At 38.4% G+C, this 27,675-nt stretch overlaps 1 protein-coding gene and 1 long non-coding RNA gene across 6 annotated transcripts in view; one reads left to right on the top strand and one right to left on the bottom strand.

Moving 5' to 3' along the window:
- On the top strand, window positions 1-27,496 carry LOC110017732. The gene is made up of 3 exons (XR_002293229.1): window positions 1-534; window positions 26,817-26,932; window positions 27,411-27,496. It is a non-coding gene; the product is annotated as an uncharacterized LOC110017732 (long non-coding RNA).
- The window catches only part of lama2 (laminin subunit alpha 2), a 112,905-nt gene that overhangs the window by 30,125 nt on the left and 55,105 nt on the right, over window positions 1-27,675 (bottom strand). For 4 of the 5 annotated variants that reach the window (XM_023952768.1, XM_023952772.1, XM_023952770.1 and 1 more), the window contains 21 exons: window positions 27,403-27,583; window positions 26,391-26,527; window positions 25,134-25,265; window positions 24,010-24,114; window positions 22,653-22,796; window positions 19,972-20,148; window positions 19,704-19,889; window positions 19,480-19,598; window positions 18,950-19,067; window positions 16,602-16,754; window positions 12,348-12,472; window positions 12,158-12,244; window positions 11,372-11,565; window positions 9,999-10,141; window positions 7,429-7,527; window positions 6,141-6,252; window positions 2,838-3,000; window positions 2,007-2,085; window positions 1,784-1,915; window positions 1,268-1,384; window positions 975-1,138 (listed from right to left, as the gene is read on the bottom strand). In XM_023952768.1, the coding sequence (XP_023808536.1) occupies window positions 975-1,138; window positions 1,268-1,384; window positions 1,784-1,915; window positions 2,007-2,085; window positions 2,838-3,000; window positions 6,141-6,252; window positions 7,429-7,527; window positions 9,999-10,141; window positions 11,372-11,565; window positions 12,158-12,244; window positions 12,348-12,472; window positions 16,602-16,754; window positions 18,950-19,067; window positions 19,480-19,598; window positions 19,704-19,889; window positions 19,972-20,148; window positions 22,653-22,796; window positions 24,010-24,114; window positions 25,134-25,265; window positions 26,391-26,527; window positions 27,403-27,583 (2,867 nt within the window). The remainder of the gene's footprint in view (window positions 1-974; window positions 1,139-1,267; window positions 1,385-1,783; window positions 1,916-2,006; window positions 2,086-2,837; window positions 3,001-6,140; window positions 6,253-7,428; window positions 7,528-9,998; window positions 10,142-11,371; window positions 11,566-12,157; window positions 12,245-12,347; window positions 12,473-16,601; window positions 16,755-18,949; window positions 19,068-19,479; window positions 19,599-19,703; window positions 19,890-19,971; window positions 20,149-22,652; window positions 22,797-24,009; window positions 24,115-25,133; window positions 25,266-26,390; window positions 26,528-27,402; window positions 27,584-27,675) is intronic. The other variant, XM_023952771.1, reaches the window with a different exon arrangement.

Raw genomic sequence — 27,675 nt, forward strand, 5'->3', positions numbered from 1 at the left:
AAATATGTGAGTTTATAAAAACAGTTGAGGATAAATTTCCAAAACAGAATTGGTTCTTCTTTCACTTTTTTAAGATTATTAATATTAAATACATTTTTTATATCCTACATGAGAATCTAGAATTCTTAAGACATTCTAAATATATTTCATTATTGAATAATAGGAAGTAAAACTACAAATCTGTGAAAGAACCGCAATGGAAAATGTTTCATGTAGTTTTATTTTGAAAGCACATATTTACACTTCCTGTAGCCATATTGCGCTGACAGGAAAAGGTTTGGCAACAGGAAATTGGAAAGGTTTGGTGTTGGTGGCAGACAGGTTCTGAATGGGTCTGGAGGAAGGCAGTGGAATATTTGACCTTTTCCTTCCTGCAGTCTCCTTTAGAGTATACTCTCCTAATGTCAGCCATGACCAAAAGAGATTGAATTACAATTCCATGGAACAAGGATATATATATTTCTCTTTTTTTCTTCTTTTTTTTCTCAATTGGACATCAAACTGGGTCAGAACTTCAACTTGTTTCATCACTGGGTGAGTCTTTTTAGATTTAAGTGAGAGTTACTTTGATTCAATCCAGTAGCATTTTTTTGGCTGATAATAAAGATGTTTAATAGATTTTTTTTTTTTTTTTGGTAATTGTACCTAAGACTAACATTTAGGAAACTTTGATGTTTACATTTTTATTTCAAATTTTGAGTATGCTAGGGACACGTTAAGGTCAAACTTTTATTTGTGAAATCTGAGAGCTGTTTTGACCAAAAGAAAGTCAACATTTTACATGTTTTATTTTTGAATTGACTCTTTAAGTCTCACCCACAACAGGTGAATTTCTAATGAACTCCTGCTGTTGTGCAGAAACTGTCAAAGAAACAGTGATTAAAAGACGTATTTCACCTAAAGACCCTAGTACACCTTCCACTGTGGGTCTAAACTACCCTAAACCTCCACACATTAGTCCTATACGTACTCACTTGTCTAAAATGGCTGCAGATTCATTTAGCTCTTTGGCATGTTGCTCCGCCTCGTGCACGCTGTTAGCCAGGCTGCCGTCGCTCAGGCCACCTGTGAGGGGTCTGACTTTATCATCCAGTTGATCATGAAGTGGACCGAGTTCTCGCCCCATCTCCTCCAAATCCTGCAGACAGAGTCCAGAAACTCAAACGGACATTTCACTTCTGTGTTTTGTAGGATTACATTTAACATTAAAAAAAGACAAAACTTCTAAGAATTGGTTCTAAGAAGAATCTAAGAAGAGTTGGTGTACCTGTAACTCTTCGTTGATGCTATTAGAGAGTCCATTTGCCTCCTCAAGTAGATGTTCACTTTCTCCAAAGACCTTCTGTACGTCTTCCTTTATCTCACTCACTGCAGCTCGCTTCCTCTGCAGATAAACAAACCATTAATTATAGGCACTACTGTGTACTCTAAATGGTCAGTAGTTTGAAATGAAGAATGTTGAGTCTGCAGTGTTTTAGATTTAGATTAAAAGGCTCTATTTTTCACTACATCAGTCTGCCACAGTCAAAAAAATGTTTTTCCAGGATTTATGTGTGCATCCCGGTTAAGCCCCCACAACCAGATTGAAGGAAGTTCAATGATTTGAAACCAATATTTTAAAAGGAAAATGCCTAAAAAAGACTTTGCTTGTCATTTAGTGTGAAAAAACCAGCGGGTTATTTGAACTGTTACTTGGGGTTTCACTTTATAAGTAAATAGCCAAGAAAATTCTAGTTTGTATTGATTTGGTTCTTAAGAATGCAGAACTGATGAGTTATCGCACCTCCAAAGATGTGAGGTTGGCCAGGTTTTGGTTAGCAACCAAGCCGGCCTGTCTGGTCTTTAACTGGGCCTCATTTAGAAGATCTTGGGCCTCCTGGAGCTTCTCGTCATGGTCGGACAGCTTCTTTGTTATCTTTGAAAGCCGAGAAGCAGATACCCAATTACCTCAATCATTTATAACAACTGAAGCAAAAAATAAATCTGTCAAGAAAAGTTATGGTCACCTCAGCTTTAAGGTCTTCTGTGGCCTGATGGGGGTCACCAAATAACCGTTTGACCTTTTGAAGCAACTCCTCAGCGAGACTAAAAGAACAGAAAAAATTCTTTAGTACATTTGATTTGTGCTTTGCTCTTAAAAAAAACAACTTTAAACTGATTTAAAAAGAATTATGTTTTTTTTTTATAGGCAATAACCAAACTAGTAGAAAATAACAATTCTTTCCTTTTTCATTCAATTTTCAATTTATCAGCTTTTGTCCTTGCAGCACTTGTTCATAATGTACCACATTGGTTTTGTCAAATAATCAACAATAAGGCAGGTCGTTCAATTTCTGTGTCGCTTTCTCTTTCTCTTTTGTTTCTCCATCTCACTACATGTTCTTGCATCTTTGTGTCTCCATTCTGGCCCTGGGGTGATGCCTTTAATTAACTCATCGAATCCGTCAACATTTACTGCTGAATGAGACGGACGGGGGGGCAAGATGCAATAGAATAGATCGCTTATTCCAACAAATGCCAATAACTGAGAGTGACAAAGTAAAAATGGACAGAAACAACAAAGAAAAAAAACACATGCTTTGTTACAACATCAACAAAACATAGCTTCAGGATGTGCATTAGATTTATGCACTGGAGTCTCTGGTGGCAAAAGAGGAGAGAATATGAGAGATGAAAGTATTTAGGGATTCTCCAGGATTCAAAGTGGACATATTTTAGCAATATGCAAATTCTGCATTATTTTCCGTTTTTCTAGAAAATGATGTGTTGATGATAAGCTACAGGAGTAAGTGGTTGCAAACCACTCAGGTGCAGTGTATTTTAGTGTATTTCCATACTCCTTTTCCTCATCTGCAGTTATTTTCATTCGTCCAAGCTGTCGCTTTCTCATCTCTTCCAGCATGGCCTGGATCTCCTCATTCATCTGACTCAGGCTTTTGTCTGGAGTTCCATCTTTCCTCGACAGGGTTTTGTTGAGTTCAGCAGCCTTGAGCTGAAGGTCTGGATGTACACAAAGACGCATGTTACACAGAGGGCAGTGCAGTTGCAGATTAAGTCATAATAAGAGACAAAGGTGTCAAAAACAATCATCAATTTCCTTAAACATATTTTTTATTTACCTTTATTTGTTTCTCTATTTGCTTTTTTTTTTTTTTTTTACTGAATTGGGTAAAACCATTGACTGTATAAGATTGTCGCACACCTAAATGGGTAAAACTCAGGAGTTAGGTTTTGGTGGTTTAAGCCCATTGACTCCATGTGAACTGGACTGCGTTACCCCTCCCTCCTGGTTTTCCAAACAGGAAGTGCCTGCTGGCTTCAAGAGGCCAAAATCCCATTAACGTCTATAGAAAAATAAACAGAAGTGGAACTATAGTGTAAGTTTTTCAGGTTATAACTGTCCAATTAGAAGCCTCAGTAAAAGCAGGCGATCCCACATCCAACATTTGATATACAGATTTTGTGTAGCCCACTTTCAACTGATAGGGGCGTCTAACAAGCTCATTCCTGATTGGCCAGAGTAGTTGCTTTAGAAACAATGACTCAGACAAACCCCTATGTACTCGCTCGTCTGGTTTCTACATGGCGATGACCATATTGTGAAAAAAAATGGCGACTGAATTGGCTTCATTTGGTTGGAGCCAAATGTAAGTCATTTTTTATGGGTGAGGTCACACTCACTCAGCCCAATTCTCATAAACAGTCAATAGTTTTAATGGTCGTGATTAACATTGAAATATTTACAAACTGATGTTTTTCTGCAAATCAAAAGAAATTAAATTAAGCTAAAGTTTTTGTTTGCTGGGATGTAGTGGTACCTGGGTTGTTGACGTGCAGGCTGCAAGGAAATAAAAATTTATGGTGGGCAAGAGAGCGCCACATGCTAACAAATCTGAGAACACACGAGATGCAGCGATTTTGTTCTCTTTAAAACACAAAGACACTGACTTGAACCGTCTTTGTGCAACAGTTTCTTTGTGTCAAATAGGCTTTTGCCTTAACTTTGCAATTAACCGCTGATTTGGCATCAGATGGCAACAGCATCAGGTCCCAGTGTTTATCTACAACGGTCAATTTTAAATATCTAAAAGGAACATTTTTTTTAGTACATTTGCTTAAATCTGAATGCCTGATGTGTGTGTGTGGGTGTTTGTGCTCTGTGTGATTGCAACAATGCAGCATATTCTCTCATTTGAAATATAAACATTTAGTGATTAGAGCCAGCAAGGCCATCATGCTAATGAACAGCTGCCGTGCACGTGTGTGTGCACGCTGCTCCTGAGTGAGCATGTGCACGAGTCTGTGAATGTGTGTCGGAGCCGTATAATTACACAGTGGGATTTAAAAACCAATTAAACACTTAAAACGTGGATGGAATCATATTATGATATCTGGTAAACACGGACACACATCGCAGAGGCAGTGCGGACGTCTTATTTATTTATTTTTTAGATCGTGTGTGCGGTTGTAGGAACACGCCGGCATCAGTGTTTGTGCATCTGGTGTGTAGAGGTGTGTGTTTGTGATAGCCACTAATTAAGTCTCTAATTGCTACTCTCAATCATCCAGCGAGCCGCAACAGTCTCTCCCTTTTCCTCTTTCAGGGACACACAAACACATTCGCTCGGACGCTCGCACACACACAACATAATCACATTGTGATTAGGCAGATGGCCAGAGAGCTGCAAGCAACAAGGAGAAGACGCTTTCATCACAGCCAGTCACAAAGTGTTGGTTTAGTAACTTTTTTTCCTGGAAGGTACGGAAAAAAAAGTTTAAAATAAATCAAAGTAAAAAGTTATTTCAATTTTGGCAAAGAGGACGTTGGTGTTTTTTCAAAAGTACCCATCCAAAAGTGCCATCATACCCCCAAATGCTTCGCGATAAAGAAGGCGAGAGGTCATCGGGATCTGAAAATTTGCTTCGGTTTACAAAGACAAATGTTAAATTTGAAAATAAGAGGAAAAAAAACCATCAGCTTAAAATTCAGTGCAGTTTCTTAGATAAAAATTCCTAAGGTTTCAGTAAAAAATAACTCCTCTTTTTTAATACGATGAATTAATAACGCCAGATTGCTTTTGCAATTCTTATGTCTTGCTCTGCCTCTGAGTGAACATGTCGCCCCTCCACATCCTCAAAATTAACTACATTTGAGAAAATACATTTATTTAAAACTATTTAAAAAGATGAATGGAGCAAAAACATCAAAGGGAAGGGAATGAAACCAGGATTTTTCCAAAGGAATTTTTCAAATTATTATGGGATGGCCACAGGACCTACAGTTTGGTACTCATTTTGTAGCACAGTGTGACAATTTTCACATTTTTGCAAAAAATGGTCAAGGAAAATTTCTATTCGAACAATCTTCACAAAATTTCACACCCCCAACTTAAGTCTACAGCCACCACTGAAGTGTTGTTGACCTTTGACCTCGGGAAGAGGCTGCCATCTTGAATATATAAAAGAAAAAAGCTACACATTTAAACTTCTGGATTTCAGTCTATGGCCTCCTAACTTCTTGAGCATCATTGGGAAGAAAAAAAAATGTTGGATTTAAAGTTTGGAGATTTTGAACAGCATTTGTACGACAAGCTCACTCACAACAGTGGCGTTTTCCTGTTGAGTATTGTGAAAATTTAATATATGAATCTTTGGCTTAAGTTGAGCGGTATGATATGACATATGAACATATTAGGAATACGGTCGCAGTAATCGAAAAACCTCAGTTGCTAAGGAAATCCAAAAATGTTACTCTTGCCAATCACTGGAAAAATGACATACACCGGTTCACCATGAAAATAAAAAGCAAAAGCCATCATTTTTGAAGAACATTTTTTTTTTTGTAATGAATTTGTCAGATACAACTCCAGGGTGGCTGGGGCAGAAGAGGAGAGTGAGGGGCGTGAGGGGCATGTAGCTGCCGCTTAGCCAGCGAGGGCAGGGGTGTGGCGAGGGCTCGTACTGCCTACAGCCATACAACACCGCCATAATTTCTTTTTGCGTTTGATTTCACTTCTAATCTCATTTTCCTGGATTTTTATGACCCACTACACCATTCCAAAATAACTGAAGTCAGATCTGAACCCACAGCAGGTACCACCCCCAACCAGACAAAGACAGTTGGTGTTAATCTACCTCACCTTTGGCTCCAAGCAGTGTGTCCTTGATGAACTTTTCTAAATCCTCGGCTCGTCTGTGAATCCTGTCAGAATCATCTACTACCTGCTCTCCATCAGCCGACACCTTAGTGGCCTAAAAACAAACGGGCGCACCATAAAATAATAAGCAAGTGTTAAATAAATGAAGATGTTGACTTCTGGGTGAAAAAGAAAAGGAGGGGGAAAAAAGCAAAGAGTGCACAATATTCAAAAGAATGACAGGTAAGAGACATCAATATGTTTTGGTGCAACACAAACTTTGATGACTTTCTGACAGAAGAAGAAAACTTTACACACTTTCGCGCTCAGCTTATCAGGGACACGAGAAGATTTACTTTCCCCGACCTGACACGCTTTATTAAACAGACATGCATTCACAGGATGTGGAGGATAGTCTCACTGTCAGGAAACGTCAAGGTTGAACTTTATTCACTTGTCTGGATGTCTCAGATCAAAACAATCTTTGATTTTAGCTTATTCTCAGTCAAGACTCTGCAAATGTAATTGTTTTATTTAAAAAATGTAGGTAATAAGACGTAAAAAAAAAAGGGCAGGTGAGTGTGCAGAGGTAAAAAAAAAAAAAAAAAAAAAAAAAGAGTAGAATGTTTTCAAACACTCAGAACAGAAAATTCCAAACCGGGATTCAAACTAGGGCCTTTTTACTGTGAGGCAAGAGTGAAAACCACTAAACACCTAGCGGCGGACTGGCAAACTGTCCAGAGTGTGTCCCATCGTGGATGGGATAGGCTCCAGCAACCCCATTACCCTGAAAGGTATAAAGTGGGCTTAGAAAATGGATAAATAGATCTGTTCTAACAGCCGTGTTTATCGGCTGTGTCTTGATTATGGTATGCATAAATATAAAAGATGCTTTAGATACCACCTTGGTTGATAACTGAGATTGTGAAAACTGGTTTCATATATTTCCATGTAAAAATATATGTGTGCAAGTACTGTGGTTAACAGCTGGTGGTATGAAATGGGGCGAGGATGTCAGGGGTGATTTAGATTAAAAACATAAACCTTTAGGAAACAAAACAAAAATTCTCTCTTAATATTTTTCTTAAATGTTCAAATCTAACAGGGATTGCTTTAAAAACAACTTTAAATGGAGATCTTTATTCGGTTAATGCAGGCCTGGCAAAAGTGTTGTGAACAAAACATTGATGTTCTTTGCTGTCTAGATCTGCAACGACAAACTGACAGTAAATAAGAGGCAAAAGCCATCAAAGAACCAAACTAGCATGCAGTTGGAGAATGAGGTTTGTACCCTGCTGTGCAGCTGGTCCATCTCAACAACCAGGGATCCCAAGTTGGAGTCGGCGAGTTGCAGTAATCTTTCAGGAGCTTTCTGAGGTGACAACATGTGCTTTAGGGAGGAAAGAAGAGGGGAGATGAAAGAAGTGAAAAGTAAAGTTCTGGATTAATCTTAACAATTCCAGCTCCGAACGCACAAGACTGAATATCACAGCGCTTGGTATACAGCTTATACAAACGACTTGTTCTATAGAGCAAAGCTGCCAATCGTGCATTTTGTGGTACAAGCACCAACAGGTACCTGGTATTATATATATTTTCTTTAAAAAAATATATATACCGTATTTTCCGGACTATAAGTCGCACCGGAGTATAAGTCGCACCAGCCCAAAAATGCATTATAAAGTAGAAAAAAACACAGATAAGTCGCACTGGACTATAAGTCGCATTTTAACTTTCACAACCTTATATGACACAATCATAGCAGACTGTTTATCTAATAATTTCACAGTAATTTTTTCTCAAACTTATTTATTTATTCCTTTCATGAAGCATCATTGGCCAACTATTACTCTGTTTTCATCCTGTATTTGTAGAAACAGTTTTCACTTTTATTGCATTTCTGAATCTATGAAATCATTGGAAAATAGAATATTATGTTGTTAGCCTTCAAGATCTTACTGTAAAAAAAAGTTTGCTGATTCTCTGAGTCACTTAACATCCTCTTAACACTTAACATACCTCATACAACAAATTGACCCAGAAACATCATCTCTGTTCCTCACAAATGAACATAACAGGAGGGTTAACAATGTATTTATTTCAATTTATTTCTAATATAAGTCGCTGCGGAGTATAAGTCGCACCCCTTGCCAAACTATGAAAAAAAGTGCGACTAAAGGCCCGTACACACCGGGACGAATATTTGCCAGGCGTTATTCGCCAGCGTTTTTCGCCACGTTTTTTGTGTTCACACCCAGGCGATTTTCGCTGACGGTGAGCCGAGCGAACATGCAATTTCATTCCCTGACATTAGATGGCGCTTAATGTAAACAGAAATACTCCTGTACACAAGGTGGCGCTGCGCAACTTTACGATTCTTAAAGTCGCTTTTCACTCAGAAGAAGAGAGCAAGTATTTACGCGCTTGTCAGAATAATACAAAGAAAACATGAATATTTCAAGCATCAGTAGCTCCAACTGGTGCTTGGTTCGGGGATATTTTAGAATGTCCGTCATTATTTCTTTGCGGCAGCGTAGACGCTACTTGGCGTCTATCTTCTTCGCTGGTATGTGTGCTCAGTAAGGCAGTTTTGTGTTTGAGCGCCCCCAAGTTGTGTTTTACTGTAACTTCAGAAGCTCCAGACACGTGTGCAAAAGCGCCATTCTCATTGGTCGAATAGATTTCGACGCAACGCGTCGAAAAAAAAAAACGAACCCGAGGCGTTTTTTTTTTTGACGCTTTAGCGCGTGGCGTTTTTTCGCGTCGGTGTGCACACTCTCATTGGTGCCCTTTGTTTAGTCACGAGGCGTTAAACGTCGGCGAAAATCGCCGGCGAAATTCGTCCCGGTGTGAACAGGCCTTTATAGTCTGGAAAATACGGTATATATACATATATATGTACATATATGTATGGGATGGCACTTTAGTTCATATGTGAGTCAAGGCAGGTGAGCAAATACTTTTGGTAATATAGTGTACATCCATGCTGATCCATGTGATACTTGTTTCTATGTGAGGGCTTGCATAGTTGATATAAAATTGTAATGATTTAGTAAATCATTCTATTATATATTTTTAAAAACTTCCGTTCCATTTCAGGTGATGCAGTTTTTCTTTTTCAACATAAAAAAGCTGTCTGAATTTACAAAACCCAAATTAGACAATGAGAACAAAACTCCTATATTTTATACAAAGACTTGTGCCCTGAAACACTTTGGAAAAAAAAGAGCCCACATCATAATCCTCCCACCTCCACATAGTATAATGACATGACAGATTAACCTGTTCTTATTCATGTTATTTTTAGTACCAGTAACATTCAACAAAGGTTTAAAAATGGATAATAGACAATCTGCAAAAGTCTGTTTTCTAAAACCTCTGGGAAATGTGGTGGGGACACTTTTGACTTAGCCTCAAATCTAAAGACTGTCACAAACTTGACTATTGTGTGAGCAGATTTGTTTTTTATCAATGAACACAGCCTTAATTTTCACCCCTTTTTTCCTAAAAAAAAATTGACTGGCATGTCGTATTTAGGGACATCCAAGTTGGTTCTTCTGGGCTACAAGCTTGGAACCATTTATTCAAACAGCGTTCTTTCCCATGTGAGTGGAAGTAACGGGCAGCCATGTTTTTTGGGTTTGGTTCCGAGCTTTGTTATGCACAAAGAACAGGCAGAATCCGACCGTCCATTGTTCCAAACCTGCTTTCTCCTCTTCTTTTTTTTTGCTGGGGTTCCCACTCTTTTACTGATAAGTTTGCTTTTGGAATTTCTTTATACAAGTATTGCATGGTGTGTCTATGTAGCCATCTGTGCCGTAACAACAACAATCATTTTTTAAGGGCATTACAGATATTTACCTTGAGCTCGTCTGTCATGTTCTCAAAGCGGTACAACACCTTATAAGGTGGGGGGAGGGGTGTTGTCAGAGTGACATCGGTAATGATGCGATACAAGCGATCCATATCACTTATCAGCAAACCAGAGCACTCGTCATCACAGGCTGCAGAAAGAAACAAGAACATACAGTTATCTGTTTTGTTAAAAAGGGGGAAAAGGAAATTGTGTTGCTATTTAGTGCTTCATTTTAGCTGTATAGAACAAAAAAATACACGTCTTTTGAGCTGAATTCCTGTTTGTCCAACGCCTCATCGACGCAAATGGCTGTGATTGTGGGCCATGCTTGTATTTTACTATCCAAGTGGTTCTGGCTTTGAAAAGGCAAGCTTGCTGATGCGTGAAATCCATCACAGGGAGGCAAAACCAGGCATTATGAGCTCACACCACGGCAAAATACACACACGCTGATGCACAATCCACAGAGACAAACACATTTCTCTGTATGGTTTGAAGAAAGTTTTGATGGTTTGTTACATGGAAAGCACTCAAATCACAGTACAAGTACAATATCTGAAAGCAGAGCAGAGAGACTAAGCATGTAAACGTGTTTTTCAACATTTAATTTGCACCACTGTGAAAAACATCCAAACCAGAGGTTATGATTATGGCGGGTATGGAGAAGTGAGTGGTTTGGTGTCGGGGCGCACCGAAGCACTCGTCCTGCCAATTTAAGAACACACGTCGTGTGACTGAACACATAAAGACGCGAGCAAGCAATTTTCTTACTGACCTGACAGCAAGCAATTTCACATCAGCCTCTGTCTTTCGACCCTTTCTTGCATGTTCCTTCTTGATTGCATGCACTTACCTCTAGACGTGCTAATGGAACCAAATTTGCTCTGCCATTATGGTCGTATTAAGTTTAAATTAGCTCCAAATGACATTGAAATTATTTTCTCAATGACTTCAAACTGACTTCTGCCAGAATCTCCCGTCTCCAATGGCAACAAGTTATGTGGCATCTGATTTGCATTTCATTGGGAAAATAAAGTTAAAAATCACAACATTTGGTGACACTAAAGATGTGTGACTATCTAGAAGATAAAAAAGTGCACTTATTCAACTTCTCAAACTAAATAGGCTGATCAACTCAGTTTTTAACACGTAAATTCAGATTTTTTTTCTTTTTTCCTATATTCATAAACTTATCATCTGAGCCTGTTTAACCCCACATTTTTTTCACTTAAAACAATTTCAATTCATTAACATCCCTAATAGTTTTGGGTATATTATGGTTTTTATGTTTTCGAGTAACTCCTGAATGATTTAAAAATAAGGGACTAGAAAAAAATGTAGATAAAACAAATATTTTGAATGAAGTTGTTAGTCTTACAGATGATTCCAGCAGGTCCACACACATGCCTATCCATGCACTGGTCACATGACGTTCCCGACGCCCCAACCCTGCAACGGCACTGGCCCGTTACAGAGTCGCATGGTCCAGCAAGCGCTCCCCAAGAGGAACACTTACACTCCTCACAGCGACCACCTGGCATCCTCGGGTTACCGTGGTAACCGGTGGCACATCTACAGTGGGTAAATGATAAAAAGAGACAGTTTATGTTTTTCTTAAAATTCTCCAAGATGTGCCAAGGCTGTTGGGGATGAATAAAAACAAAAAAGAATCTAAACATTAAAATGACAGAATGAGATCGCTCTTATCAATTAATTCAATTCATTTAACACAGAAAAAACAATAAAATGAAAAATGCTTTGATTCAATGAAACAATAACTCTCCTGTAAGGGTTTTTATCAAAAGAATGTAGTAAATAACTGAAATATTTTTATGAACGATGGATGTCAGCAAATATGCAGCAATTCTTAGGTAGGCTAGGAGATCTCGGGGTGCAAAAATTGAAGATGGTAATTTTTATAAGTAAAGACTCAGAGATCTAAATTGGTGACCAAAAAGTTTTCATTAAAAAAAAGGTTAAAAAAGTATAATTACAGTTGTGACAAAAACAACTTAACCCTCATTTTGTATTTGCGTCAAAATTGACCTGTTTTAAGTGCAAAAATAGGTCAATTTTGACCCAAATACATTAAGAGGAATAAATTAATTAAGCTGTCTTACTGTACATTACACACAAAATCATCTTTTCTGTGTGGGAGTCTGACCTCTCGCAGTATTTTCCTTCATATCCCTCAGGACAAGCGGTGCAGCGGTAGTCATCCAGTCCTTCAGCTATGCACGTAGGGCTGAAACTTAAAACGGAGAGACTGTCACTGAAATCTCTCCAGTTATGGTCAAAATTGTTTAAAAAAATGATTTACTGATTACAAACTAAAACCAGAAGCTTTATTTTACTTATTCTCTGGGTTAGGAAGGGGGCAGGCGCAGGGTTTGCAGTCGTCCGAGGAACCTCGGACCACGCCGTAGAATCCTGGCATACAGCGTTCACAGCGGTCACCTTCTGTGTTGTCTTGGCAGTTCTGAAGACATAGATATGAGCACAAAAATAAAATGTTAACCCTTCAAAAAGCAATGACGTATGGGTGTGGATATTGATGGGCTGACGCAGTGAAAGGCTGCAATAACCATATTGCATTGTTTATTCTTCTTTTCCGTCCTTACTGCGCGCTCATGCATCAACATTGTTCCTGCCACATACTCAAAAATTCCCCGTAATTGTCGCACACCTAGTGCCCAATGAAAATGAATGTAACAGTGATAAACCCTGCCCCAGAAATGATGACATCACAGGAAGAGAAATTGTCCACCAAAAATCTACAAACGAAACCAAAACACACTTCTCAGGATATCTAAAGGAAGATTTACAATTATTATGGGATGGCCACAGGACCTATGGTGGGGTGGCTATGATGTGGCAAATTTGGACATTTTAGGGGGAAAAAGTTGTTTGAACATTTAAAGTCATTTCTTTGGAATTGATGATGGTGAATCCGATGCTAGCACTGTTAATAATTTTAGACTAGTTATCATAGTTAGCATTTTCAGCAATGTGTTTTTCAGATATGGTCGATGCTGACATAATGCCAACACTTTGTCAATCTTGGAACGGTTGCCTAAATATGCCTTTTTTTTGCCAAATATTTTTTTGCTGGCTGCTCAGACAGTGAAGGGTGGTAGAAAAGGGGCGCCGGGTGGGTAGTGGCTGCGAGCCATACAATGCTGCTTGCAGCTCTATTAAATATTTGATATATTGATGTATACTAGATATTTCTCATTTATTTCCTATTTCAAACATTTTCTTTTTCAAACATTCTGCATCTCTTTACCTGCACAATAGTGTGACCTGAGGAGCGTGATCATTCAGGACAAATGTTTTTTTCCCCCCTTCATTATAAGTCAGTCCTAAATTGCTGCATTTGGGTTTGGATGACAATTTTCACTCTAACACAGAACATTAGAGAAAGTTTACTTTATTCTAACGCTACCTCTTTTTGAATTCCTACAGCTCAACATTTTGGTGTATTTATTTAAAGGAGCAGACGAAAAATGCAGTTTAAAAGAGATTGTATTTGTGGCGTCAAAAATATGCTTGCAGGAGAGTGCGTAAACAGAGAGCTCTCAGCAATGAGGAGGTGAAGGAGTGGCGCTGTTGAGCTAATGAACTACGTCTGCTCTGCACAACCTGTCTTAGAAAACGACACAGGTATTTGTCCTTTTTTAAAATTTTAGGATAAAAATGTCAAAATCATGAATATAAAAACACTGGGAGTGCTTTGAAAATGGATTAAAAAAATATTGGACTGTGAATTTAAACCGTGGGAGATCTATATATTTGTATGTATGTAATTATTTTTTAAACCTAGACCTTTTATTATTGTCAACAGCACATAATAATGGTGTTTTTTATTTTTAAACTCACTTCCAGCCCGACATAACGAGGCGCAGCGAGCCTTTTCATATCAGCATCAGCTGGCGGTTGGATGACAGTTATGATCCCACATGTCATTCAGTTTAATAAGCTTCCTTGGGAGCAGCCCATCAAAAATACCCATTTTCTCAGCATGATTTCTCTCACCTGGTGTTGTTTTTCAGGTTTTTTTTCTGCTTATTCATGACTTCATTAATTCATAAAGACACAAGATTATTCTGTAACAACTGAGTGCTAATATAGTTTGCTCATGCAGAGTCTAAAATGCTTCACAGAGAGGAAAAACGTAGACTCATTTGACAATCACAAGAGTATACAATTTAAACAGAGCTATACAATAAAAAAGTCACAGCTGCTGCCCCGTCATATCCCCAGGGTTATGCCTTATGTGTCTGTCATGTTTATTAAAGATGGGAACATCAACCGGTACAACAGGAAGTTGCCTCTTAACGAGGCAAGTCATTTCCATTAACTTCCTGTGTTCCTCGTTACTGCTAATTACCACTGAAACAAACTCGTTTAGCTTTTTCAATTTAGCCCACTCAGTTAGAAAATGCTAATGATGCAGTTATGGGGAACAAAATAGAAATGGGCTCAAAAGGAATGTCTGGAAGGCAAAGAGAAACACAAAAGGAAGGAAGAAAGAGAAACTCAAATTGCTGCAACCAGTGAAAATAATCAAATCCGGGCAAGACTGAAAGAGATGTAAAAGCAGCTTCTGCAAAGAACAAACAAACAAAACTGCAAGAGAGATAACAAAGAAGAAAGAATGCAGACACACTGACAGAAATATAAAAACTAGAAAGCAGGGAATGTGGAATAAAAGACTACACATTAAAACGCATCCCTTAAGTTAAAAAAGATGCAGCATAATAGGAAGAAAAATCCTTTCATTGTGTTTTTGTTTGTCTACCTGGAGATTTCCATGTGTGTCCAAAGGTTTGCAATGAAATACATGCGTGTCTGTTAAAAAGCACATATTTTTTTTATCAAAGGGGGTTACAAAAGTATGACGGAGTTTAAGGGCAAAAAGAAAAAAAAAGAAAAAAAAAGTAAAATTACGAGATTTTAACTTGTAAATTTATGGGAAAAAACTCGTAAATTTACGAGATTATAGTGGAAGTGAGCATACAGTGCAGCAGCAAGTGAACGCCACGCAGCAACAGAGCAGACTGACTAAACTTAATTGAACAGGTAAGTTGAATGTTTATTGATAACGCTCCAAATGTTTGGAAGCTCATTTGTTTGATTTACGATTTATTATTTATGTGCTATCTTAACTGACCCCACCCTTCCATTGATAGATAGAGAGCCAGAACAGGTTCATTTGAGGAAAAACGTTGTGTTGGATAGGAGAAAAGGTGCTTTCAAGCTAAGTGGACAAATGCTTACTTTGTAGTACCTAAGGGGTTGGATAAAGTCCTGTGCCTTATTTGCAAGCAGGTACATTAAATGCTCAAAGAATTCAATAAAAATCATCACTTTGTGACAAATCATAAAAACTATGACAGATTTACCGGGGAGAAGCGCGACAATAAGCTCCAACAACTACAACGAGGCTATGCTGCACAGCAGATACTGTTTACAAAAATGGCTAAATCCAGTGAAGCTGTGACAGAAGCTAGCTATGTTGTGGCTTTGGAACATAGCTAGCCCTTAAGTGACGAGGAGTTTGTAAAAAAAATGTATGCGGAAAGTAGCTGACATTGTTTGTCCGGAGCAAAAGAAAAAGTTTCAAGAAGTATGTCAAATGATACAAATACTAGACGAACAGGAGATCTGTGGGCAGCAACCTCCGACCGCAACTGGGAGAACATTTGGAGGGCCCGGTTAACTATACAAATGACACTTGGCCATTAAAGTAATTAAAAACAACTTTTTCTGTTTATCCATTATTTTTCATCAAAACTGGCCCCCAGTCTAATGTCGAGTTCCTAATTTGGCCCTCCGCCACAGAAACTAGTGGTTGAAACAAGGTAGTAAAGTTGAATTTTGTGATTGGTCATCTGCTGTAAGTCTCACATAATTTCAGAAGTTTGAGTTTCAGTATAAAAGGTTTCCCCCACTCAGCCCGTCTCCCCTAGTTCCGCATCTTTTTTTATTTTATTTTTTTCATTTTCAAATCTGGGCTGAGAAAGGGAGTCTGCCTCCAACTGTCCTGTTGTGTCAGCCTTCAAGAAAAAAGAGGGAAAAAAGTAGACCAGATCCAGACAAATTCCTCAAGAAGCTTTCGTCTTTTCTATCGTCTGTGATGCTTAAAGTGTGCAGTGACAAGAAGAAACTTTTTAACAAAAGTTCACTGCTCTTTACCGCAGACACATCAGGGCTCTGACAAGAAATCAGCTTCGCCACCTGTGTCACGCACAACATTAAACGGCAAGACCAAATCCTGGAGATTTGGTGATTTGAAAACGGAGTCAGCGTTAAAGCCCTTATGACCACACTACCACCACAGTCTCGCACCGGCTGTTCTGTGCAACCATTGTCTGACATTAAATTGATATGAGGCAAAAAGGTTGGGACTGTGTTACTGAGTCTGAGTGCGCAAGAATAACACCCAGTAACACCCTTTAATCCACCTTTAGTCCAATCACTATTTACTTCATAGGGGCCATTTTTTTAAAGAGAAGTTTTACCAAGAATTTCAGCAGGACACTCCAGCTCCAACAGCTCTTCAGTCTTCCTAGCTAACATCTCTGAGCGTGTGCACACATACGCACCTGACATATGGAGGTCTCAGGGTCACATGTGGAGGAGTGCCCACTGCACTGGCACTGAACACAGCTGCCCATGCCAGCAGCGGTGGGCACTCTGGCCGCAGAGGAAGACCCAGCCGATCCGGTGCGGAGACGGTAGAACCCTGCGGCGCATTCCTGCAAAAAAACAGTAAATGTAGAGGTAGAAATGAAACACAAGGCTGTGGCGGAGCACGTGTCGCCGCACTGACCCCCAAAACTATTCTATACGCTAAAATATTTCTCTGCATACATTCCTGCAGCCGCATGATTATCCCTGCCGGTCACTGTTTCCGCTTCACACACATTCACACAATTAAGAGTTATTCCCCTCAGTAAGTTTTGAGCACAGACACACATCCCCCTGCATGCACACAGGCCCCTTTGCTCTCTCCTGTTCTCTAATAATTAATGGAGTCCATTTAAACAGCCATCTGTTCCGTCTGCTAGCACTAAACGCCCATTTTAAAAATACTTTATTAGCAGCGACAGCGGCTACAAATAGAGCCGCCATCTGTCAGTCGAGGCCTCTAGACCTGAACGTTTCAAGTTTAGCTACCGTTAGCCATTTGGTTTACAGCTTGTGAGTTATACATAGTTAATTCATTTTCTATCAAATAGGTCAGAACTGCAAGCTAAATAAAGAAGTAAACAGACCCACTCCGATTATTTTGGGTCTTTTCTAAAAGCGTTCCCAGAGCTTTTCTAATTATGATTATTCCATTTTTAGCCAGAAATCCAAAAACATGTCATGTTGGTGTGGAGCAATCCCGCCCCCCTTCCCCGTTCCTGAGAGTTCAGAGCAGGGAGGAGCTTGAGGCAAACTCATAGTATTTTCTACATGAAAACTGCCATTTCTTTTTTAAACTGCAATTTTTCATCTACTCCTGATTCACATTGATTTGAATAAAGAACAACTCAGAAATGCCATTTTGAGCCTCATTTTCTTTATATATGTCCTCCATCATCAGAAAATGTTAAAAGCACCAAAACCCCGATTTTTTTTTTGGAGTAAGTCTTTAAGATTTTGACTAAGTGTTAACCCAACAGAAATGTTCTTTTGGGAGCCAAGGTCGTGCTGATTTAGCCAGAACTACCGGTACATCATCTGTGTAAAACAAACACACAAAGACTGATTGACTGTTGGATTCCTTCTGAGGCTTAATAGAAGAAGCTGGACCAAGCTGAATGCCTACTGCTTTAAGAAAAATCACAACTAAGTGAACTAGATTCTTAGTGAGGATTAACTTCTTCAAGAAATGGTATTTAATACAGGCTCCTATTAAAAAAAATAAATAAACAGAATCCTGCAAGACTAGAGTGTAAACACTGAATGCAAATTAGAAGTCTTTGAGAAACTTGACTTATCTAATAGTGGGGGAAAACGGTGGGGGGGGGGGGGGGGTGGATTCTACCTTTTAGATTACTTTTTTTAAATTACTTTTTCAGTTACGTTTTTTACTCCCCTCTATAAGTTTTTCAAAGCATAATTTATTTCCATTTATACAGTTCAAATTAAGTTTAAAAAAATATTGTTTTAAGCCATGGCGAACCCAAAAACATGTGTTTTATGAAAGTTAATTTAATATATTTTTGTTTGTTTATTGTACAAAGCAGCAACAAGCAGCAGCCAAAAAAAACAACATAAAATTTAAAATAATAATCATTTCATAAAGAATAAAACAACGACCAAATTAGACCCCACTCTCAAAGATTGTTATGTTATACGGTAAATCAATTCAGACCAGAAGATTCCAACAAGAGTAAAGATTCAGCAGGGAAAATGCCCAAACACATAACTAAAAGTCTTACAGAAAGCTGGACTGAACTAAAACATAAGCTTTGTTTAAAAAAAAATGTATTTATTAAGGGGAGGTGGCGTCTGCCTCTCGACCTCAAGCAGGAGTTTGGTTTCACTAAAGAGGATTCAGATTACCTACAAATCCTGCAAATTGAGAGCTAAATGCTTCAATTGAAAATCACAGAATTATATGATGCAGACTGGTCCTGTGATCAACTAAAATATGTTTTAACATACAGATGATGAAAACAAAATTAGAAAATAAGGATTTCAGCCTTTGGATCTGGGAGGCTTTAAAAGAGGACTATTGAAGAATCTTACTAGTTAAAGTAACAAATGTACTGACTTGCTTTACTGCTTGACTTTGGGAACTTAAACTCGAAAAAAAAGACAATCTAAAAATATGCAGTTTATAAGATTTAATAAGCTATTAAATAGTTCATATCTGACACTTCTTCAGTTTACCATCTAGCAAGCTGGTGATGTAAAATCTTTTTCAAAAATTTGCTCATCCTCCATATTAAGGTTTTACCTCACAGGAAAGTCCAGAGTATCCTGCTGGACAGTCGCACTTCTCAATCTGATGGGCTTTCTCGCCGTCTTCAGAGCGTGGACCCTCCTCTGCCACTGTGAGACTGATCTCTGAAACTCTGGTGGACATGAGGAGAGCATCAGTTCAGCGGATACTTCCAGATCGCACAAATCAAGATGCATTTTCTTACTATTGAAGCCCAGATTCAAAACAAATGAAAATAACTTGGTTAGGTTGGGCAGTTCTAGATTCATCAATAGCATATAATCAGGAACCACATTATATTTAAAAAAGGTTAAGTTAAACATAATAGGGGCAGGATAATCAAACTTTATTTCATTATCTATAATCATTTTATATGCAAATATGTCTATTTATGATTAGGAGCAACTATAATGTCATATTCTTTTAAATGTTTTAATCAATTTATGACTTATCTTAAATTGATTTAACAGATCTATGTATTTTGTTGTTGTTTTCCGTTGTGTTTATTGCTGAAAATTGCTTAAAACAAACAATGTGCGCTTTACCGGCTGTGTCTCATCAAGTTGCCATGAGAAGCTTTAATCAGGATGTAGTCAACGTGGAACAAAATGTCCATGAAGTCCTCCCGAGTCATTGGACGTCCATCTGCAAACTCCCACTCGTGCTGATCACAAACACATAAACAAACACCCCCACTTTGCAAGTCTGATACTAAATCACAAAGGCTTTCTTTTTTTTTTTTTTGCAATCAAAGTTAAACTTCTTGTACCTCTGTCATGTCAATCTCGTGCCGTGTGAGCTGTCCGATTTGAATTCCCGTGATGTGTCGAAACATCAGCATGTTGTGGTTTGGACCACCTTTAACGATGACCTGAGGCTCGTAGGAGGAGGGGCCGGTTTCATCTCTGGCTTCATAGTACACCGCATATTTCAACTGCCCACCGTACGCTGTGATCTGAAGACGAGTACATTCAGTCAGATCTGTACCGAAAAATACAGATGAAACTCCACATAAACAAATAAAAGGGCATTCCCACCATAGAGCCTGTGAACTGCTCCGGCAGTAGCCAATAGAAGGGTTCGGAGAGAGTTTCTGCAGCTTGTTCTGCGCGAGCGATGATTTCAGGGTGCTGGAAGCTGACGCCGCTTCTGGTCTTTACCGTGTTGAATTTATCCACCAGGGGGAGCTCTTTCTGCTCTGGTTTCAGTGTTAGCTAGGATGGCGTTAGAAAAACACACAAAAACACTGATGTTTAATTTTTAAGTATGTCCATGAAATGACTTGTTTTTATCAGCTTCTAGCTGCTGTAGTTCTCTATGAAATATTAATATTATATGAAATATTATATTATAAACCCTGTAAAAAGAAAGGATCAGGTATAAACATGTCCAGGGGTTTTGTACTCTACTGCTTCTTTTTTTTCTTTAGTTTTTCTCAAAGTCTGCTCTTTTCTCTATCCTCTGATAATGCTGACTCTCAGTCAATGTTCAAAACTCTTTGACTTTGCCAGACAGCAGATTTAGTTTTTAAGACCTTTGTTTAAATGAAAAAGTCAGCATTTTTCTTTCAGTGGATGATCCTAAACTGCTCACAACATATTTTTGTGATGGGATATCTTTCCCACATTTAGACAAAACAATGGCCTATGCTCATATACGGCATTACTACCCAAAGCACTTTACAGTCACAGTCCTATCACCCGTTCACACACAAACCGAACACTTCAACCAAAGGTCGGCCACTCTACCTCTGCACCGTGGCCACCCATTACTCCCAGGCAATGGTGCTAATAATCCACATTTTGGAAATTTTGACTTAATGAAGACACTTTGGAGAGACGTTTGCCTTCATACCCCAATGTCATTAGATTGAATGAATGACTCATGGGGTCTGTACGACCATCACCTTAAGGGTTGTCTTAAAAATGGAACGCGCCATTGTCGTGTGTGTGGTAGGTATATAGTAAAGTATTCGCAAGCCTAATGCAGGTTGGACGCTGGTGATGCTGCTATCTGGTACCTTTACATCACACGCTAGTAATAAGTAAGGTGCGCAAATGCTGCACGCATGGGTGTACAGGTGAAACATAAGTGCCCATAGGATGTCTCATCTCATATCATGTGAAGAGCACTAACGGGGCCCTTGCACAGTCTACAGGATTTGGGAGTGTGTGTTGAAAAGAATCCATACGACAAACATGCGTCTCACCTACTTCTCCCTTGTTACCCCTACAGCTTTGCTATGACCCACCTGCTGGAGCAAAACTCAGTGGCAAAACTATTGAATATTTTCGTGGTACGGGCTCACCGAGCAATCTTTGATCTGAAACTGTCCAGCCTCGTACAGGTTTGAGTATTTTTCGGCCTTATCCACCCATAAAAGGGCAGTTGTGACTAAGTCCTAAGTATTTGTTATGGACAAATACATAATAAATATGGTCATCTGCTTCAGCCTGAGTCTCAGACTCACCTGTTAGTGGTGTTTGTGAATAGTGTCTGAAATGATATTTGAGGTGTTATGGGCTGATGCTTTTTGGTTGAAAGTTAAGAATCTTAAATGGGTTATTATGGCTTAAACGCTTTTGGTAACAGCAGAGGTAGTCACACATGAAATAGAAAAACCGCCTTTGCAACTTCTGTCCTCAGTATTGCTTAAAGAAATGCAGGTAAATCCAAAGCACACACAAAAAAGGGAGAAAATAAGGGTGAAGCAAGAATTTTTCCAAAATATCTTTGAGTTTTAAATAAAAAATACGTAAACAAGGAAGAATAACTCATATTTATACAGACCACGCTGTCCTGTCCTTAATGTAGTTCTGTGTATGTGTAGGTGTTTGCATTGTGTTTGGGTGAAGTCTGGGTATAGAAACTGTGTGTGTGTGTGTGCGTTGGTGTGTGTGTACGTCCCACTCCACTCAGTGTAATCTCACGATTCAGTGGTTTGGAGAAAATCTCCCTTTTTCCAATAAACTTTCCATTTTTAATGTCTTTTTCTCTGCCCTGTTATCCCTCCCTGCCTCCCCCTCTGTCAACAAAAAAATGAAGTGAATACTTGTTGATCAGATAAAGATTCCTCCGGCTGCACCACTATGAAACTCTGCAGCTTCCAATGAAGTGAATGTTTGCCAATCCATCATGGTGGCTTTTATAAACCTAAAGGGACCAAAAAATGTTCTATTTTTTTTTTGTAGAACTCATTTAAAAAAAGGAACAACAACAAAAAAGAATTATTTTATCAATGTCAAAAAACTCATTAAATATTAATTTTTTGTTAAAGCATTTAAATTGGTTCTTGTAATTTTACCTTTATCCGCTCAATAAGCTAAAAAGAAGTTTCCAGTGGAATCAACTTCTCTTCTAATCACTTCCCATGCAATTTAAGATTCTAAAAGCAGCTGCAGTTAGATTTATCCCAGAAAAACACCACAACTTTAAAAAAACAAAAACAAGATGAACTAGCTTCAGTCACATACATTTAGTACCATTTTTGACCATTTTTAATTGGCTGAGAAGTGAGATCCACGACGGACCAAAGAACCACAGGGGGACAAAAATCAAAACTAATATCCACCAAGCTAGAATCCTCATTTAAAATGGCTCATAAAGCTTCACTGTGGGTAAATTAGACTTTATTTAGATACAAGAAATGTGTACATATCATTTACAACAGACTATTAGGAGGGTCTTTTTGTTTCAACTAAAATAAAGCTCCACTCACCCACATCCGTATAAGTCCCTGCGCCTCAGTGCAGGAATGCGTCAGTCCATAGCAGTAACACTTGCTGCAGCCCAGCGGGTTCCTCGCAGACAAGCCAAACGTGTCAGGCTTACAGCGATCACAGTTGCTGCCTTCCACGTTTACCTGGAATGCAAACACAACAACATTTAGCACTGCATTAAACACACATTCCCATTTTTGTTTTTTATTGGGGTTTTTACATCTCTTTCAGAAAGTATTTTTTTATTATTAAATGTATTTATTTCAAACTGTTCAAATAAAAAAACCATAACAGAAGTACAAGTTTGAAAAGGACTTTGGATAAGGATTAATAACTTATAGATTCCAAGCCCCTTCTTTCTTTTTACTTACTTAGTTTTTTACTTCCTTAGTTTTTTTTATAGAATTACAATAAATACTGAAAACACTCAATTATGATCACAAGTTCATGAAAAAATACATATCAATGGATCTTGTTAACATTCCTTTTAGCTATTGATGATATCACCCTTCATAATTGCTTTGAAAATTTTTAGGGATTCACAAATTTTTATGTGTTCCCTGGTCGGAACTAGAACATTTTAAATGGGGGGGGGGGGGGGGGGGGGGCAGAAAACAGCAAATGAAAGAATCAAAAATCTATATTTCAAACTTTTTTTATTGTTGCTACTATTATTGCTATTACTAACGATCAAAGAAGCTTGAATTGATCGTTTTTCTAAAACCTTCATACCGTTAATTACAGCTTCAAAATCTAGATTTTAACACAGAATGGATGCATTACTTTTCTTTTTCAGACATTCTATACCATACAGAAGTCTGTATGGTATGGAATGCACTTTGTGTCATTTACAAGGCCAGTGGGGGCTGCTGTTTGATAAACTCTCTCACCGTCTGTTTAAGCAAAAAGCAGTATTTTGCTGCATTTTCTTTTTCTCAGACATTTTATTGAGCGATGTTATATTCTGTGATAGATGAGCTGCCTCTTCTGTGAATATGCAAAGCTTTCTATATAAATGTATGCATGGATATTTTTTCATGTGTGTGGGATGGAGCTTTAAAAAAAAGCCTGTAAGTGGAGGCTCCTCTATGGAAGAAGCTGCGGTTTCAGCACTTGCAGTCAAATAATACACTGTAAAACATGTGCACAACCACAAACAGATTGTAATGGAAAGAATACAGAAGAACTGCACATAGCTTTGAATCTACTCTGGGATTTCAAATCTGAACTCTAGGATTTATTACCAAAAACAAGTTATCTTCAACAACATTAAGATCTTTAAACTTAACTTGCATTAAAAACACAAATCAAACTTTTGTTGACTTTTAGAAGAAGTTGTGTGTTTGTTTGCTGTACCTTGCAGCTACATTTTCCTGTTTGATCGGCACAGGCACACACTCGCCTCTCCATGTCGCAGGACTGGCTGTCCGATCCTGCAAAGCTGCACTCACACCGTATGCACTGTAACAACACCATGGACACACAAAATCCAGATTCAGATAGAAAAAAAACAAACAACAAGGAAAGTTTATGATAGCTGATTGAAACCAGTGAACTTCATTCCATTGGAAGGATTTTTCACTTTCAAATCAGAAGCAGTGACCCCCCCCCAGTCAGCTCAATCAGTTGTCACTTATACTCTGGTGGGACTTAGACAATGGAAAATACGGTATTTAAAATCAAAGGCAACTTTGCTGTTGATGGAAACATTTGATATATATATGGGCATGTCCATCATACAGCCATTAGAAGGACAGAGATCGTTTCTACTGTCTTGCTGTTGTGTTCAACTCGAATAACATACTGTACGTCCATCTATGCTCCAAGTTTCTGTTGTTCCGGATACCGACTGGTGTTTAGGCCAGGACAAACATATAGAATACTCAGGCTTTCCAAAAAAAATGTTTCAATCTCTATAATTCTATTAAAAAATTAAACTTGCATATAGTATAGACTCAGGGGCCACTGTTTAATTGATTTCAGGTATTTATTTGATTATTTCTTACCTAAATTGGAATTTCAGCTCATAAAACTCACTAGAACAGGATTTCAGAAATGACCTCTCGGCCAATCAGAATCAAATTTCCATCTAGACCATTGTATAAAATATAAAATTCTACATTTTTTGAATTTGTGTTTTTCTCTGTCTGAACTCTGCTGTTGTCACTATCAGATGGATCAGTTTTAAATGTTTGCGTGTGTGATAAGCCTGATTCCCTAAGATGGTAGATTGTTATAAAAAAATACATGTAACATTTAGATAAATTCATCAAAATAAGTTATTGTTTCTGAATTTTCTTCTGCTCTGACACGTTGTGACACCAGAACAGGTGTCTGTTGTTAATTTGATAATGTGTTCCTCACTTTCTTTGGCACCTGACAAGGTGGAAAAAGATGAGGAAATGATGAATAAATGGGAGGGGAAGACACTTTCCACTAATGACACATTAGAACAGACAGTGTTAATCTGTGCGATTTACCTGAGGAAAGTCTCTGTATCCAATTTGACATTCATCACATTTCTCTCCTCTGAAGGACTCGCGGCATGAGCAGCAGCCGGTGTTCATGTTGCACTGCTGGCTCAACGAGCCAACCACGTTACAGCCACACTCCTAGGAAAAGCATCCGCACAACCGGAGACAGTTTTTTTTAAATAGAATTAAAAAATAAAACAGATCACGTACAAAAAAAACCTCAATTGACTTATAGAAGCTTTTAAGGAAAACGTGTCATTTTGATGACTCATAAAAGAACAAAGTATTGGCATTTTGCTGGTCTAAGAAACTCAGCTGTGTTAATGCAATATAAGCCAGGAAAAAACATCCACTATCCAAAGGAAAGCAGACTTTTCTGGCCATCTGTTTTTAAAGTGATTCCCATAAATACTCTAAAATATACCTTGGAGAAATACCAAATTACAAAAGATGCATATCAAAGTCAGAAAGTCCCTGTTAACCTATCAATAGGCAAAACATTAAAAAACTTAAACAATCTAGTACATCAAATGATCAATTTTTGAAGCAATCTAACAAATATTGACTGAAATAGATTTTCCTTCTTTTTTATATTTTTTGTATTATGATTATTGCTCTTTGGCATAAAGTCTCAGCTAAGAGAAAACCTTGTGCGTTTCACTTTGCGACTATAAAACCGCATAGTAACTAGAGACACGTCACCTCAGATTGATTAAATAAATTGTTCACCAAAGATTGATGAGATTAAACTTTCCTTTGTGTCTAAATATCTGAGGCAATCATAATAAGATTGCTCCTCAATATTTAATTTAAAATATTGCATTTTTTTTAACAGTGCGCTGTTTTCTGCATCCTGATTGGCTGTAGATATTGTCAGTTGATCTCGGGTCTCCTGCACAGAATCCATTCAGTTCTCTAGATTTGCATAAATCTTCTATCACAATGGAATGTTTCCTTTTTCTATTTTTCTTTCTTATTTTTCTATGAAAGTCTTCAACTAAGAGATGAAATAAAATAAAAGCTTGTAAAAAGATTCATGTTTGTCTGAGAAAAGTGGATGAAGTGTCTAGTGAGGAGTTTTGTAACATCTAAAGATGACTACTTCCCGGATTTCACCTATCACACGTTATATTTAGATCGTAACCCCTGTGATAAACGAGGATCCACTACACAGCAATATTCAGAACTGGTTTAGAAATGGCTCAACGTAAAATGTCAGACATTTTTAATTCCTAGTTCTTACAGTTACTACTCTGAGCTTACCTTACAGCCAGTTGTAATATCGTGTCCCCAGTGGTTTGGAGCACAGCGGTCGCACCGTTCGCCGATTGTGTTGGGAGGACAGATGCATTGTCCGGTATTTGCATCGCAGTTGTTTCCCACATGGCTGCACTGGCAGGCTGGGAGGAAGAGGAAGGAGAAAGAAGAAAATATTTTTCATGAACCAAAGACAGTCTTTCACTAAAACAAGTTTACCCATTTCACTCACTTCCTTTATTTCAAGCAAAATTGCACCTGTCAATCAACCAGTCAACCTGATGATGACTCATACAAATATAAAAAATCCTATTATTTTTTTAGTTTTTTGAGTATTTGTGTTGTTAAAAGAGAGCAGGTATACGTTCATTGGATAATAAAGTGTAAAATAAACAAAAAAACTAAATATTTCTTTTTCCCCCCTTCATTTAGTTTAGATGACATCCCTATGACAGACTAAGCAACCTGTCCAGGGTGTACGCCGCCTTTGCCCAACAATATCCGGGACAGGCTCCAGCAACTCCATGACCCAGACCGGGATATAGCAGGTTAAGAAAATGGATGCATTTAGATCATTGAGTGTGTAATGTAGAATTGGACGAATCGCCAAAGAACATGCTTTGCTTCCGGTCCCAACCAAATGCCATTTCTATGGCAACCACTCTCTCCAATCAGGAGAGAGTGGTTGCCATTTCAATGGAAGGCCACCTACTTTATTGAGGCATCTGATTGGGCAGTTTATAACTAGATAACTTGCATTACAGCAAAATTATTTTGAAAAAAAATTAGGACCAACAAGAAGATGTTAATAAAAAGTAGTAGAACAAGAATGGTTATTTTGGTGAACAAAATGACTGAGTAATAGCTGTTTATTTCTCAATAGAAGTCTGTGGGATTTCAGATTTTTGGGACCGGCGGTCACTTCCTATTTGGAACGTGTGTGTGTGTGTGGGTGGGGGTCTTGTTGAGTGCAGTTCTTAGTTTACTGTCAATGATTTAGATGCGACTTTCTCCTTACCTGTGCAGCCACCCTCCTGGAAGTTGAAGAACCCTCGTGAGCACCTGTCACACTTGGGTCCACTGACACCTGGCTGACAGCGACACTGACCCAAGTCATCACAGTCAAATGACTTAGAACCGAAGGAGTTGCAGTGGCAAGGGACGCACACGCCACCCGTGGTGATGCCGTGAGTCTCAGGCTGGTGGAGCACCACAAACGAAGAAGACGGAGAAGAGAGGAAGGTCAGTCAAATCAAACTATTAAGATCTAATAAACATGCCTTGTTTTATA

This window comes from Oryzias latipes, chromosome 24 (genome assembly GCF_002234675.1).
Source record: "Oryzias latipes chromosome 24, ASM223467v1".
Taxonomy (NCBI): domain Eukaryota; kingdom Metazoa; phylum Chordata; class Actinopteri; order Beloniformes; family Adrianichthyidae; genus Oryzias; species Oryzias latipes.